General features: G+C 36.9%; 1 protein-coding gene across 1 annotated transcript; it reads left to right on the top strand.

Annotated features, from left to right (window-relative positions):
* The first annotated feature begins 2,576 nt into the window (after window positions 1–2,576).
* On the top strand, window positions 2,577–14,151 carry LOC124631776 (dynactin subunit 4). The gene is made up of 8 exons (XM_047166375.1): window positions 2,577–2,785; window positions 3,494–3,770; window positions 5,366–5,520; window positions 6,927–7,089; window positions 7,637–7,820; window positions 8,672–8,876; window positions 9,218–9,360; window positions 12,511–14,151. The coding sequence occupies exons 1-8, from the start codon at window positions 2,657–2,659 to the stop codon at window positions 12,722–12,724; spliced, it is 1,470 nt and encodes a 489-aa protein (XP_047022331.1). The 5' UTR covers window positions 2,577–2,656; the 3' UTR covers window positions 12,725–14,151.
* The last annotated feature ends 127 nt before the right edge of the window (window positions 14,152–14,278 follow it).

Here is a 14,278-nt window from a genome sequence, read left to right as displayed (position 1 = left end):
TGACCTGGTCATAATAGGGCCACCTCGGAAGTATACCCTATCAAACAAAAATAGAATCATCAAAATCGATTACTAAATGGCAAAGTAATCGCGTAACAAACATACAATAAAAAACTTTTTACAAAAAAATAAAACCGACTCCCAAAAACACTGAAAAGCAAAAAAAACTATTCTTAGGTGCATCGGCCTAGACGTCGGTGTCTAATGGATGTAACTAAGTTTATAACGCCACCGACTTCTAGGCCGATGCACCTAAGAATAGTTTTTTTTTGCTTTTCAGTGTTTTTGGGAGTCGGTTTTATTTTTTTGTAAAAAGTTTTTTATTTTTAGCTTTTCAGTGACAAGCGTAGTTGTCACTATCCGCATGTCATATACGCAGTGGAAAGTTCTCATCAATACGAACAATATAAGCCCAAGCACGAGGTAGTTTACATATTCAATTGTCGAGTTCCCTCGACCTTCGCTGGTCTCCATCATCAGGTCAATACGAACAAAATAAGCCCAAACACGAGGTAGTTTTTTACACATTCATTGTTCAAGTTCCCTCGACCTTCTCTGGTCTTCATCATCAGGTCAGCACCAAGCCTTCACCATTGCATAGTGTTATCAGACATGCGCCTTAGTGTCAAGTTTTTACCCTACGTATGCCTACGATTTTCGAAAGTTGCCCTCGATTTCTCAGGGTTTCCATCATCAGATCCTGGTGACTATGGGACCACCTGGGAGGTAAACCCTATCAAACAAAAAAAAAATTTTGCAAATCGGTCGAGGCGTCTCTGAGTAATCGGTGAACATACATAAAAAAAAAAATAAAAAAAAAAAAAAAAAGATCCCGACGAATTGAGAACCTCCTCCTTTTTGGGAAGTCGGTTAAAAAAAATACGCTCGAATCGAGACCCTCCTCCTTTTTGGGAAGTCGGTTAAAAAGGGCATTTAATCATAAACAACGGTTACTATATAGTAATTAATACATGACATAAGTGTTCCATCGATCAGTTTCGCAATACATTACGACATTAGAAAGCAGCACTTAGCTGGACGGGGTTCCTACTGGCATACCTTAAAAGACCTAAAGAGTTTGTACAGGGGCGCACTTAAAGGTATAGTGACAATACTAGGCAACTAAAAGAAAAAAAATATTAAGTACCTATTTTACAAAAAGAACATTCTAATTTTGTTTTTGTATGTTGTAGCCAACCACAACGTCTTGCTAGCAAGTAAATTAATAAACTTATTTGACATGCAAAAATTGCAATAATCTTCTGAGGCATTTTGCGGTTACATGTGCGGTTTTTTAAAACGTGTTCGACCTAGAAATTTTATTCATAAACTAATTTATTATTTAACTAGCACCAACTTAGGCTGCGGTTGTCGCAATAAATTAACAATTTTGATTAACAGTTATCTGTACAACTAAAAAAACTGAAGATTTTGTTCGTTTTAACTCGCTAAACTGAAGAAGTAAAAGAAAAGTTTTTGGTACCTACTTCTCAAAATTCCCTGGAAGCGAACCCACACGCTCTAACGTGAGAGGTTGGCGCTTTACCCACTAGGCCGACACGACTTTTTCTGATTAGTACTCCGTAATGGTAATCATTGGCGCCTGCGCCTAATTAGCCTTGGTCCTGACGCCCTCCCTGGCTATCCATTCCGTTAAAATTCGCGCCGCGGCCTTGCGTGTGAAGAATCCACGCATTCATTTTGTTCGGAAACCATTTGACATATCTAGGTTACACGTGGTTCGTATATCAATTTTTTTAAACATAATTTCAGCCTGAAACCTTCTTGCTTCATATCACAGGGTAATAACGCTTCCTGCTACCTGAAAAAGGTATTTACTATCATAGCAACGCAACCTAGCTGCATGTACCTATGAATTGTTCATCATTATTTTTTTTAACCGACTTCCCAAAAAGGAGGAGGTTCTCAATTCGTCGGGATCTTTTTTTTTTATATTTTTTATGTATGTTCACCGATTACTCGGAGACGCCTGGACCGATTTGCAAATTTTTTTTTTTTTTGATAGGGTTTACCTCCCAGGTGGTCCCATAATCACCAGGTCAGGATCTGATGATGGAAACCCTGAGAAATCTAGGGCAACTTTCGAAAATTGTAGGCATACGCAGGGTAAAAACTTGACACTAAGGCGTATATCTGATAACACTATGCAATGGTGAAGGTTTGGAGCTGACCTGATGATGGAGACCAGAGAAGTTCGAGGGAACTTGGCAACTGAATGTGTAAACTACCTCGTGTTTGAGCTTATATTGTTTGTATTAACGAGACCTTTGCAACAGTGAAGGTTTGGAGCTGATCTGATATTGGTCTTATTTTAGTTGCAGAATGTCCGATAAGGTTAAAACTGCTATTGCGTTTAAATCAGACACTCAATGTAAATATAGCTAGCTGTTGTCTGCGGTTCTACCCTCATCCCGAGGGAACTACTTTCCGTACCCGGAGAAAAAATCGCCTCATAATTCATATGGTTTAGATGTTATTATAAATTCTTGTCGTTTCTGAACTGAAACCAATGACGTCAACTGTCATTTATTTGTCCACTGGTTTGACTTGTCAAACGTCATGTTTGTCACTGAGATCATCATAGTTATTTTAGCGTAGATTTTCGGATTTTTGTAAGCAAAAATATTCTTAAAAGATGGCTTATTTAACTCAGCCAGATTACGTGAAGTATATTTGTTCATGTGGACAATTAAAACCTATTACAAGTCTTTATTTCTGCCGCCATTGTTTGAAAATACGCTGCGGTTTCTGCATTTGTCATGAGGTAACCCACTTTTGATGAGTTTTTACTGTGAAATTACGATTAAAATTACGGATTTTGTATATGAATATGATTTGCGCAACTATGTTAATAAGTATATGTAGTGAAAACGATTATGCTTATGGTTGCCATCAACTTTTATTCAAATAAAGTCTGATCTCCTGCTTGAGCCGCTTTTCCTATTTTGTAGTAACTGTTTATAAAGCTTGCTAAGGTTAAGGTATCTTTAGTAAACACAGGTAACAATAGGCTAGCTAGTAATTAACTATTAATAAAAAGATCCAGTACCTATTCATACTTATTATTTTATAATCAATTGGATTATTATTAGAATTGATTTTACTTCTATAATAACCACACGATACATGCAGGTGACTGGGCAGACAAACATAATATCTTGAATTAACCATAAGAAATGTGTCTCACAAAAAGAAAATATATCTGAATTATATTTTAAATTACTGCTATTTCCATTAAGATTATTAGAATGAGACAACTGGGTAAATTCAACACTTGTTGTAAAATATCCCAACCTTCAATATTGCACGAATAATTATGCCAAGACACATGATGATGATTTACATTTATAGCTATTTATATTTAGTTACTTCCTTCAACATCATTTTTTGTCTAAAGAAAGATACTTCATGTCCTCAACCAGTCTTTCACCAACAACAAACCAAGAAAAACATCTATAAATCCTCTTTGCAGGTGGACTCCCACTACTGTGCAAACTGCTTGGAGAACATGCCGTCCTCCGAAGCCCGGCTGAAGAAGAACCGCTGCAGCAGCTGCTTTGACTGCCCCAGCTGTTTCCACACCCTCTCTACCAGAGCCACCATGGCACAGCCTCGGCAGGTGCTGCAGGATCCCGCAGCCGCTGGTGATGCCAAGGTGGAGAGCAAACAACCCAAGAAGATGTATTACTTGTCTTGCTTCAACTGTCGGTGGACTTCTAGAGATGTTGGGATCCCTGATCAGCCTGTTGGTGAGTTTGTTTTAAAGCCTCATTTTAATCTTTGTGTGTATTTTTATCAATTCTCTGCTAAAATACTAAGTAAATATGTGAAAACTAGCTTCTGGCATAGTTTCATTTGTATTCTAAGTAAGAGAACTACTTCCCCCATTCAGTTAAAAAGGGAACTAAATCTTATTGTGATGTAAAAGCTACACACCCAAACCATGACATGTTATAAGACTCAATTAAAATATCCTGCTCTCAATTAGAGACATTAAATTGTTATTCAGTGAAAAAGGATTCACATTTTTAGAAAGTGCCGTAGCACAAATTTTAATGATAGTTCATCTCCATAGTGTTATCAATAGTCAAAGTCGAAGTCTAGAGAGACTGTTACAGCCTTTTTTTATTGTCCCACTGCTGGGCACTGGCCTCCTCTCAGAAGGATTGAGCATTAAACACCACGCTTGCCCAATGCGGGTTGGTGATTTCAGACTATATAGTCCAAGTTCCCTCAAGATCTTTTCCTTCACCTTTTTATCAGCCATTGGTGTCCAAGTTATACTTAGAAAGTACATACAAACTTAGAAAAGTTGCATTGGTACTAGAGTCTATATAAAATATAAACATGATAATAGGCATGATGACAAATTTTTAAATTCCTTTGTATGATGTAGGTATACGTCTATTTTATATGAAAAATTATTAATTTTAAGAAAATGCTAAGTTTTTTTATCAAATAATTGCATTTTTCTCTGTCCACTTTGAATCCGGCGCTTAAACGCTTGTCAGTGTCATGTCGTCACTTGTGACGTCACGACTGAAATTACAAGACGCAAGTAAACAACGCTCGTGAAATAATTAAGTTTTTTGTGTTATTAAATATGAATTCGAAAGGGCATAGGTGTTGTGGGGTCCCCCAGTGTAAGAACACATCCAAAACAACTCCTGATGAGTTATTTGTGTACGTTCCTCCCAATAAAAAAATACGAAACAAGTGGCTTAAACTTGCAAGGCGAGATTCAAAAGCAATATTGCCCAGGGTACAACTTTATTTTTGTGAAGATCACTTTGATGTAAGTTATTACATAGTTCTCTAGATTCTAGCATAGTTTATAATGTAAATAACTATTTCGAGGTTAGGTTTCATCTCTCATTGTTTTTTAATTAAACTAGTATACTTACATGGAAGTTTTAACATTTCTAAATTCAGCTGAACAAAAATCTTTAATTGATGCCAAAAACTTTCCCAGCATAATGATATCAATTCTAGGCAAATTAGCGCTGTTTGCCTTGATAAATCCGGGCTCCATAACTCGTGTTATAAACAATTAATTAATTAAAAACAAAGATCGCAGTGGAAGTTCACAATAACGAAATGTGACGTTCGTGCGCTTTCGCGCGAGTTGTTTTGAGAAATGACGTCACGAGCTCTGATTGGTGTTCAAGATATCATGGCGGATTGCCTTATTTCGTAATTTTATTTTATAAAAATACATATTAATCACATTATTAATAAAGAAAACAATGCGCGTTTTATATTCCAAGCTTCAAGTTTAATTTAATAAATATATTATTTTAATGATTTTTGATTACTGTCATCATGCCTATTCTCCATTACCCAGCGTCAGGAGGTTGGCCGGAGCGCACGAACCCGTACGCGGCGCGCGTCAACCAACTCCTCGACTACTACAAGGCGATAGCTCTGCAGGAGAAACAAGAGAAAATCGAGCGAGAGCGCAAGAAGTTTAATATCAGGGGGAAATACATCACGCTCACTGTAAGTATATATTTATAAAAACTCAATATAAAATACGATATTCATGTCTTATTTGTCTGATTAAATCTTTTAAACTAGACAATTTATAGCTTATAATTTTCCCAACTATGCTGGGATTGGCTTCCAGTCTAACCAGATGCACCAGAGTATTTTACAAGGAACAACTGCCTATCTGACTTTTTATTAACAACAAAATTTTTGGTAACTTGCCTACAATCTAATAATATTTATACCCCAGACATTCAATACCATCAAAATGCAGTTGCATGTGGTTCAATAGCATTTTAATGTGAACATTGAATGTCTCACAACCTTTGTAATGCAGATTCAAGACTCTGAGGCACGCAATTTAAAGCTCTATTGTTGTGTTAGAAATCGGAATGCCATGGAATACCAACCTTTAAAAAATCTGTGTTAACTTTTAAAAAACAAGCTTGAGTAATGTACAAAATCGAAACATAAATTATATATAATTTTTTTAATTACTATCTACTTACAGACTTCATAAACATTGTTCTCAATGTATTAAAAAAAAATGTAATCTTTAAGGTGCGCTTTAAATGCCAGCTGCCAACTGCAACTGCCGATTCCGCATCGATCCAAAAATTTCATATAAATACACTCAAACCTGTAGTGCAGCTGCGGCCGATTTCATGCAGTTGCAGCATTTACGCGGTGTCCTGCGTGAGCGACGAACGCGACGCGACGCGACGCTGCGAACGCGACGAACGCGATCAACTCAAAGGAATTCCCTACATGCGGCCTATGTGACAGTCTGCGGCGAGACGCGACGTAACGCGTACTTGTTTTGAGGGCGACCAGACGCGACACCGCGAACTATTCAGAAGCGTTGATTGTTGTGGAACAAAAAAAACATAAATATTAAAGAAATCGTTTATTAGTACAAACAAGTTGGAAGATTGTTGCTGTCTGTACTTTAAATATGAACTTTCAAGCAAAATTGTAACACAACTTCTCCATGATTTGAGAAGTAATGACCAAAATCACGTAGGACATCTGTCGCGTATAGCATCGCGTCGCATTACGTCGCGTCGTGTTGCGTCGCGTCGCGTCGCGTTCGTCGCTCACGCAGGACACCGCGTTACGATCGGCAGCTAGATTTCAAATCGGACCTTTTACTTTTCAATGTTGGAAGTTGACAATTTCTATGTACATACTAACAATACAATTTAATACTCAATACTCAATTTTGTATTTGCTTTGCGTCCCATATGTTATACCGGTGGTATTCTTATAAAGTTTAATTAAACAATATATTAGAAACAATATGGACCCGGTAGGGCCCAGCATAAAGAGGTAGGAGACGTTTGCAGTACATATCATCTTATTACCTAGTTTAGTTTTATTAAATCTATACTTATTACTATACAATTTCGTGACGTTAGGACAAGACAGGTCTGACAGGCGCGATGGCTCGCAACATAGCGGGGCTGCCGTCCAGCGAGAGCTCGTCCTCAGCCATCGCCAGCTTCGTGCCCAGCGTCGCCACCGAGGAGGTCGAGGAGCTGCCGGACGATATATACACCAAGGAGGTCAATCTGAATCAGAGTTAGTACTATTTGTTGTTGCTTGTAATTGATGGTACTTCTTACTTCTTAATCTGTAAATACATACAGTTTGCCAATTTATCTTTAACATTTCTGTTGTTTTATGTCTTAATAAACCACCAACATTTAGAATCTCCTTCTTTTTGTGGAGTAGGTAAAAAGCAATTTATTGCATAGTTGTATAGTATAGGGAATAAGTTAAGCACTGCACTGTATCATGTATTGGTAAAATGGTTTTGAAAGCTTTGCGGTAGACACAGATGTAAAAATACCTCAACAAAACTAAGCACAACTTAGCTGTCGTTGGAAATTTTTTTTCAAACAATGGCAAAAGTCATCAAATAATCCACCAAAAATCCAAAAAAACATCAAAAATCCCCTAGTGGGTCAGCAGCGATGAGGCAGTGTCAGACTTTTACTGACTAAAAATCCATCATGTTCCGTCCGTCCGTCCTTTCGAACATTCCCGCAGCCCCGGCATGCCTTGGCCCTGGGCTGCTGGGCCCTGGAAGATAGGCCTTACATAATAAGTTAACCTTTCTACCCAGTAACGAGCATGGCCCAGCGCTTGGCTTCTCCCGAGTGGCAGCCTGTCTCCGTGTCCCGCCTGCACCCGCTCGCCAAGCTGCTGAGCGTGAAGCGCAGCCAACGCTGCCGCGCCTGCGACCACAACCTCACCAAGCCCGAGTACAACCCTGGCTCCATCAAGTTCAAGATCGAGCTGCTGGCCTAGTGAGTATACAAGTGTTTCCAACAAAAATTGACTCAACAGACATAAAATGGGGACCTAATAGGGGTTGTGTTTTGCGACAGCAGTAAAGAAATTATAATTTTGATTACAATACCTAAATTAAAAAAAAACCGCATGATCACGCCAGTATCTCAGGCTTTTTAGGGTTCCGTAGCCAAAATGGCAAAAACGGAACCCTTACAGTTTCGTCATGTCCGTCTGTCCGTCTGTCCGTCTGTCACAGCCGATTTACTCGGAAACTATAAGTACTACAGTGATGAAATTTGATGGGAATATGTGTTGTATGAACCGCTACAAAAATATGACACTAAATAGTAAAAAAAAGAATTGGGGGTGGGGCCCCCCATACATGTAACTGAGGGATGAAATTTTTTTTTTCGATGTACATACCCGTGTGGGGTATCAATGGAAAGGTCTTTTAAAATGATATAAAGTTTTCTAAAAAACATTTTTCTTAAAGTGAACGGTTTTTGAGATATCAGCTCTCAAAGTCGTAAAAAGTATGTCCCCCCCCCTCTATTTTTATAACTACGGGGTATAAAATTCTAAAAAAAATAGAGGTGATGCATGCTAATTAACTCTTTCAACGATTTTTGGTTTGATCAAAGTATCTCTTATAGTTTTTGAGATAGGTTGATTTAACTGTAATTTACGGAACCCTTCGTGCACGAGTCCGACTCGCACTTGGCCGGTTTAAATTAATCAAAATACCATGTCTAGATCCAAAAATTACCAAATTGAAATTAGTAAAAATAAACAACTACAACTATCTCTTTCACCATCATATACTTTATTTTGTTCCAAAATTATAATAAAAAACATTCTTTCTCAGCTACCACGTCCCAGAAGTGAAAATAATATCCCACGAGCCAGTGAAACCTGGTGAAAAGTCGGCTCTACTCCTCAAGCTGACCAACCCGACTGGACATGAGATGCAGCTGACCCTGCTGCAGCCTGAAGACATCCCCCCGCCGGAGGAGAGGGAGGAACCCAAGAGCATTGAGAAGTCGCTGGAGAAGTCACTTAATTTGGAGAAGGTGGGTTATTTTTTTTAATAAAATTTTGAGTACCTATTCAGTTTTTGAGTATTTTCATGAATTTCTGAAAAACAAACATTGAAATTAAGCTATGCAAAAATAATATGTGGATAAATAAATACGCTGACTCAATTATGGAGGTTTGTAAGGGAGATAATAGATTTGATTGGAAAAGACAACTCTCATTTAGACCCTATGACTTGTCTGTAATTATGTACTCCTAAAATAACAGGATTTTTATAAACTTTTTTAACTTACCTAAAGGCTTGTTAAACCTGTTATTTTAGGAGATTATTATATTACCTTTCCATAGTTGTAAATAACCTTTCTACAATTACCAGGACACATCATCATTCAAGTCGATCACCCGCGTCCCAGAGTACACGGCGACGAGCCGCATCACGTCGCCCGACGCGACGTTCACGCTCGCGCAGAGAGACGACGCCGCCGAGTACGACGATGATGCACAACATGATACTAACGAGTGAGTTTACTTATTGGAATATAGTAAACGTAAACAAAAATAAAGGACAATGGGCGAATTGTTTGGATGTTGGTCTACTCCACCTCTAGTAATGAGTCATAACATCATTTGAAAGGTTTTTTCAAGCGTTACATTTTGTACCAGCATACTACTTACCAATTCTTAGTACTTTAGAAGTTAGAGCTTATTTTAGATAATATTATCGATAGTTAGTTCCAAGTTCTTTGATTCCTTCTCTAGTATAGTAAGTTCAACTCAGTCTTGCGCGCGGCCTTATGTGTGGGTAACCCTTGTACATATACAGTGACTTTGTGTGCGTGACAAGAGGTACAGTCGGGTACAAATACAGTTATTTAGGGGTTGTATACGGCTGTTTAAAGAAAAACAGTTATTACGTAATTTAATGTTTATATATTTATAATGATTCTGAATCGCTACTTGAAAAATCAAATGATGAATTTTCGGATTCGCTACTCTCCAAGGTGAATTATAAATTCTGACTCCATGTCAAAATGTCTATAGTATTCTTCTTTTTTCTTTTGTACATGTCGACAAGTATTATACCACATCCCTTCATCAATTTGACTTAAACGTTCATTTATGAGTTTCGTTATTTCCGTCTTATTTTGGTCAACATTATGCGAAGCAATATAATTTTTTAAAATTCCGCACAAATTTTGTTTACATTATTATACTAGATTATACGTTTTTTTACATTCTTAGTCCACACTTTTATTTATTGTCCGCGTACCGCGAGCTAGAAAATATGTAAGGAGTATTTAATTCATCTTAGATATTTCACCTCATTTATTTCTTAGATACTGTCAATGTCAATTTGAAAAAACGTATGAGAAAATAATGAAAAACTGTAAAATGTAATAATAAAAAGCTTTGAATGTTGTTTCATTTTTTGAAACGCTACCTGACTCCTTAAACGTTTTCTCCGTGAAGAACTAGACATTTTCGTAAACGACTGTACCCATAACAAAAGCGATAAGAACACGTCATCCTCGGACGACGTCACTGTCATACAAATGAAAGTTGTATATTTACAAGCCGACGCACACATAGGGCCGCGCGCAAATCTGAGTTGAACTATCTATAATAAATTATTATATATCACTGGAAAGGCCTTTTTAAATAGAACATTTCGCATGAACGTCATCATCATCATCATCAGCCTATCGCAGTTCACTGCTGGACATAGGCCTCTCCAAGTCCACGCCACTGAGATCGATTTTCGGCTGCTCGCATGAACATACCTTCAACGAATTACAAGTACTTTAGAAGTTAGAGCTTATTTTAGATAACATTATCGATAGTCAGTTTTAAGTTCTTAGATTCCTTCTCTAGTAATGAATTATATATCACTGGAAAGGCCTTTTAAATAGAATATTTCGTACTAAATACATCTAACAAACTGTCAGTACTTTAGAAGCTACAGCAGATTTTAGACATTGTTATTATTTCACTAAACACGTTCTAACTCCCTAAATACTAACAAATGACAATCGCCGCCATACAAGAAAATACTCTACATAACACAAGCTTTCTATTGATATATCACTTAATGTTAGAAGAGAGGTAGATCAAAACGCTCAATCTCCTTTATTAATAAATAAATAATAAAAGTAAATAATATAGTTACAAGGTTGTGTGCATGTGTGAAACGGCTGTAGAATTTTGAATGAAATTTGGTGCTGTCACCATCATAAGAGCTACACAATTTGAAAATTTTGGCGTGGACTACCTTTACCGACTATGCCTACTTTGTATCTGAATACTTGAATTTGTCCATCTGGGAGAAATAGTATTATTTAAAAATATGCAAAACAGAAATAATCTCTAACGATTTTATCGCAAGAAAATAGAATTTTCAAATCTAGTTTCTATGTAGTTTCTCACCCTAAAGTAATAAATAACGCGTGTGCTTCATAAACCAACGTGCAATGAACCCTATGCAATCATAAATAGCTAAAGACTATAGGTAGACAATAACGCAAATGACATTAAAACGCATTTTGAAAATATTAACTTTTAAATATTATTATAATTATGACATTGCGTGACGGACTTTTGAGGACGAAATTCGGGAACAGAATGTTTCAGTAAGTCTTTATAATTCAATGGGATCACAGCTGGCAAGCCTTTGATATTATTAGATGTTCCTAAATTAAAGAAATTTTAGTATCAAAATAGTTAAAAAATAATAATAAGTGTGTGAACGTAGTGTTAATAACAATAATTAAAATATATTTTTTATAATGACGACAAGAAAGCGCGAGATAATTTTATGTGGCGATGATTGGTAATTATTCATCATCCTCCGAGCCTTTTTCCCAATCATGTTGGGGTCGGCTTCCAGTCTAACCGGATTCAGCTGAGTACCAGTGCTTTACAAGAAGCGACTGCCTATCTGACCTCCTCAACCCAGTTACCCGGGCAACCCGATACCCCTTGGTTAGACTGGTGTCAGACTTACTGGCTTCTGACTACCCGTAACGACTGCCAAGGATGTTCAATGACAGCCGGGACCTACAGTTTAACGTGCCATCCGAAACACAGCCAATGGTGTCTAAGATATACTTAGAAAGTACATACAGACTTAGAAAAGTTGCATTGGTACTTGCCTGACCTGGGATCGAACCCGCGCCCTCATACTTGAGAGATTGGTACTTTACCCACTAGGCCACCATGACTTTTTGATTGGTAATTATTATAGTTCGGCCATTCAGAGAATGCGTTCCTGACACGTCGCGATTGAACTGACGACGTAACTACATTCATTGATTATTGATATAATAATGTTGTTTTAATGCTCCTCAATTGTTAAAACGGTAAACAACCAGCAAAAATATTTTTATCGTAACTGCAACGCCATTGCAAAGTTACGTCGTCAGTTCAATCGCGACGTGTCAGGAACGCATTCTCTGAATGGCCGAACTATACCTACACATATTTTACAAATATACAAGATTAAAGGAAGGCTACTTTTACTTCTATAATAGTAATATCTAGTATGAATAAACACTTCTTATTAATTAAAGCGAAATTATTGGTGTATTAGTCAATTTCCTGTACAATTTAATAATTCAACTAAAACTAATAAAAAATAATTATATTCATTCAAATATGTAATTTCCCTTCCAGCATAATAATGTGGCGCAAATCCAACAAGCTGGCGCTCCGGCTCGAGGTCACCACCTCCCCCGACGCGGAGGGCGGAGCCCCGGCCCGCGCCACCGTGGCGCTGCGCTACTCCTACCGCAACACCGTGCCGCCCGCCGCCGCGCAACACACGCCCAGGGACCATACGCTCTATACCACTGTGCTGCTGGATTTAGGCACTGTTAGCTCGAATTAGGAAGGTTAAATATCTTGTCATATGTCTAAGGCGGCCCCCAGACCTACAATAATTTTGTGCAATGTAACAAAAAGCAAAAATATTGTGCAATAAAAATAATTTGTCGCAAAAAGTCAACACAGTCAATACGCAATATTGCGTATTTCAATTAAAGGTATGGTATGAGCCGGCTTTATAAGGCCCAGGTTCACTGTCAATGTCTACTTTTCTTATTAAAAGAACTTAACGTGAAACTTATAGGAAACAGTTGTTTTAAGAAAACTGATTATGTTTTGCCAGTGAACTTGGACCTAACTCTTCTATGCTATACATACATAGCGACAACTGTTCGCTGACTGTATTTGTTTTGTATAATAAGCATTCGATATGTGGCATTATATTCAACTTTATGAACAACTTATGTCAACCGCTTACCGCCGCAGTGCGCGGTATCGAGTATTCGAGTGTGAATCGTGTCAGTGTTGAACGCACCCTACGTGCGTAACTGGCTTCTGAGTAAAAAAGTATTAAAACTTAATTATCTAAAAACAATGTTTTGCATTTTGTCTGAGTTGACTATGAGTTTGTTCTTCGTAATATTTAATTACAAGTCAGAAATAAGTAATAAGATAAGATACCGAATTATTTAGGAGGCCATTTAAAAAGTCTGGTTGTTTTACAAGTGGCCATACTATATTATTCTGAACTCAACCGACGTCACCAGAAAACATACAAAATAATTACAATCAAAAAGCCGAATTAAAAGAATTTTCGAGATCTTAAAAAACTAAGTTCATCAAGCATTGATAATGATGACCCCAAATGCTAGCCAACTTAATATTTAAAGTCAAAACTACCACTTTATCAGTGTGGTATATTATGAATTTGTTATTACCTAAATATTTTTTTATTCCGCCTAGCCCTGCTTTTATTAACACCTAAATATATGCGTAACCTTCCAGCTATGCTTTTTGCGGAAGAAATAGCTAATTATGACTTCCAATGTTTACGTCACTTTAATAAAATTAAGTCATATAATATGTACTAACGTTTATGAAGACAAGACTTCTAAGAATAACTAGGTTTTGACAATATGATAATCAGCACTTATAGATAACAGGCTAGGCTAGAAATTGTTAATAAATATACCTATTACTGGTAATATCGAATGTTTAACATAATCCATGTAGCAAGCAGCTAGAAACACAATATGTGCCTAAAATATGCTAGATGAAGTTATTCATTAAATTCCATGTGTTTTGAGATTTTAGTTAGTTATTTATTTTTTATATATAAATTAAATTATTATTTTTAAGTACATAAGTTCTCACTACTTAATAATTTAAGCATATAACCATTAGCTTATAAAAGTTTGCACATTTTATACACGCTGCTGCAAGTTTAACTTGGTTGTATTATGTTTAGCTGAAATAAAATATTTTGAACAAGAAAATAGTTTTATTTTGCATTAAATACTTAATCATAGTACATACTTTGATATAACAATATTTTGTGCACTGGAAGAAGCAACAGTCTTCTGTGGAGTGGAGAGTAGTTGGGACTTCATCCCCATAT

The sequence above is a fragment of the Helicoverpa zea genome, chromosome 7 (assembly GCF_022581195.2).
Source record: "Helicoverpa zea isolate HzStark_Cry1AcR chromosome 7, ilHelZeax1.1, whole genome shotgun sequence".
NCBI classification, from domain to species: Eukaryota; Metazoa; Arthropoda; class Insecta; order Lepidoptera; family Noctuidae; genus Helicoverpa; species Helicoverpa zea.
The sequence above is the reverse complement of the archived record's forward strand: the minus strand, read 5'-3'. Positions and strand labels throughout refer to the sequence as shown.

Bases quoted from the DNA above. Each gene is read 5' to 3' on its own strand.
- LOC124631776 (XM_047166375.1), top strand. From the start codon at position 2,657: ATGGCTTATTTAACTCAGCCAGATTACGTGAAGTATATTTGTTCATGT. The intron at 3,771-5,365 runs GTGAGTTTGTTT...TCCATTACCCAG, and splicing joins GATCCCTGATCAGCCTGTTG to CGTCAGGAGGTTGGCCGGAG. The intron at 8,877-9,217 runs GTGGGTTATTTT...TACAATTACCAG, and splicing joins AGTCACTTAATTTGGAGAAG to GACACATCATCATTCAAGTC.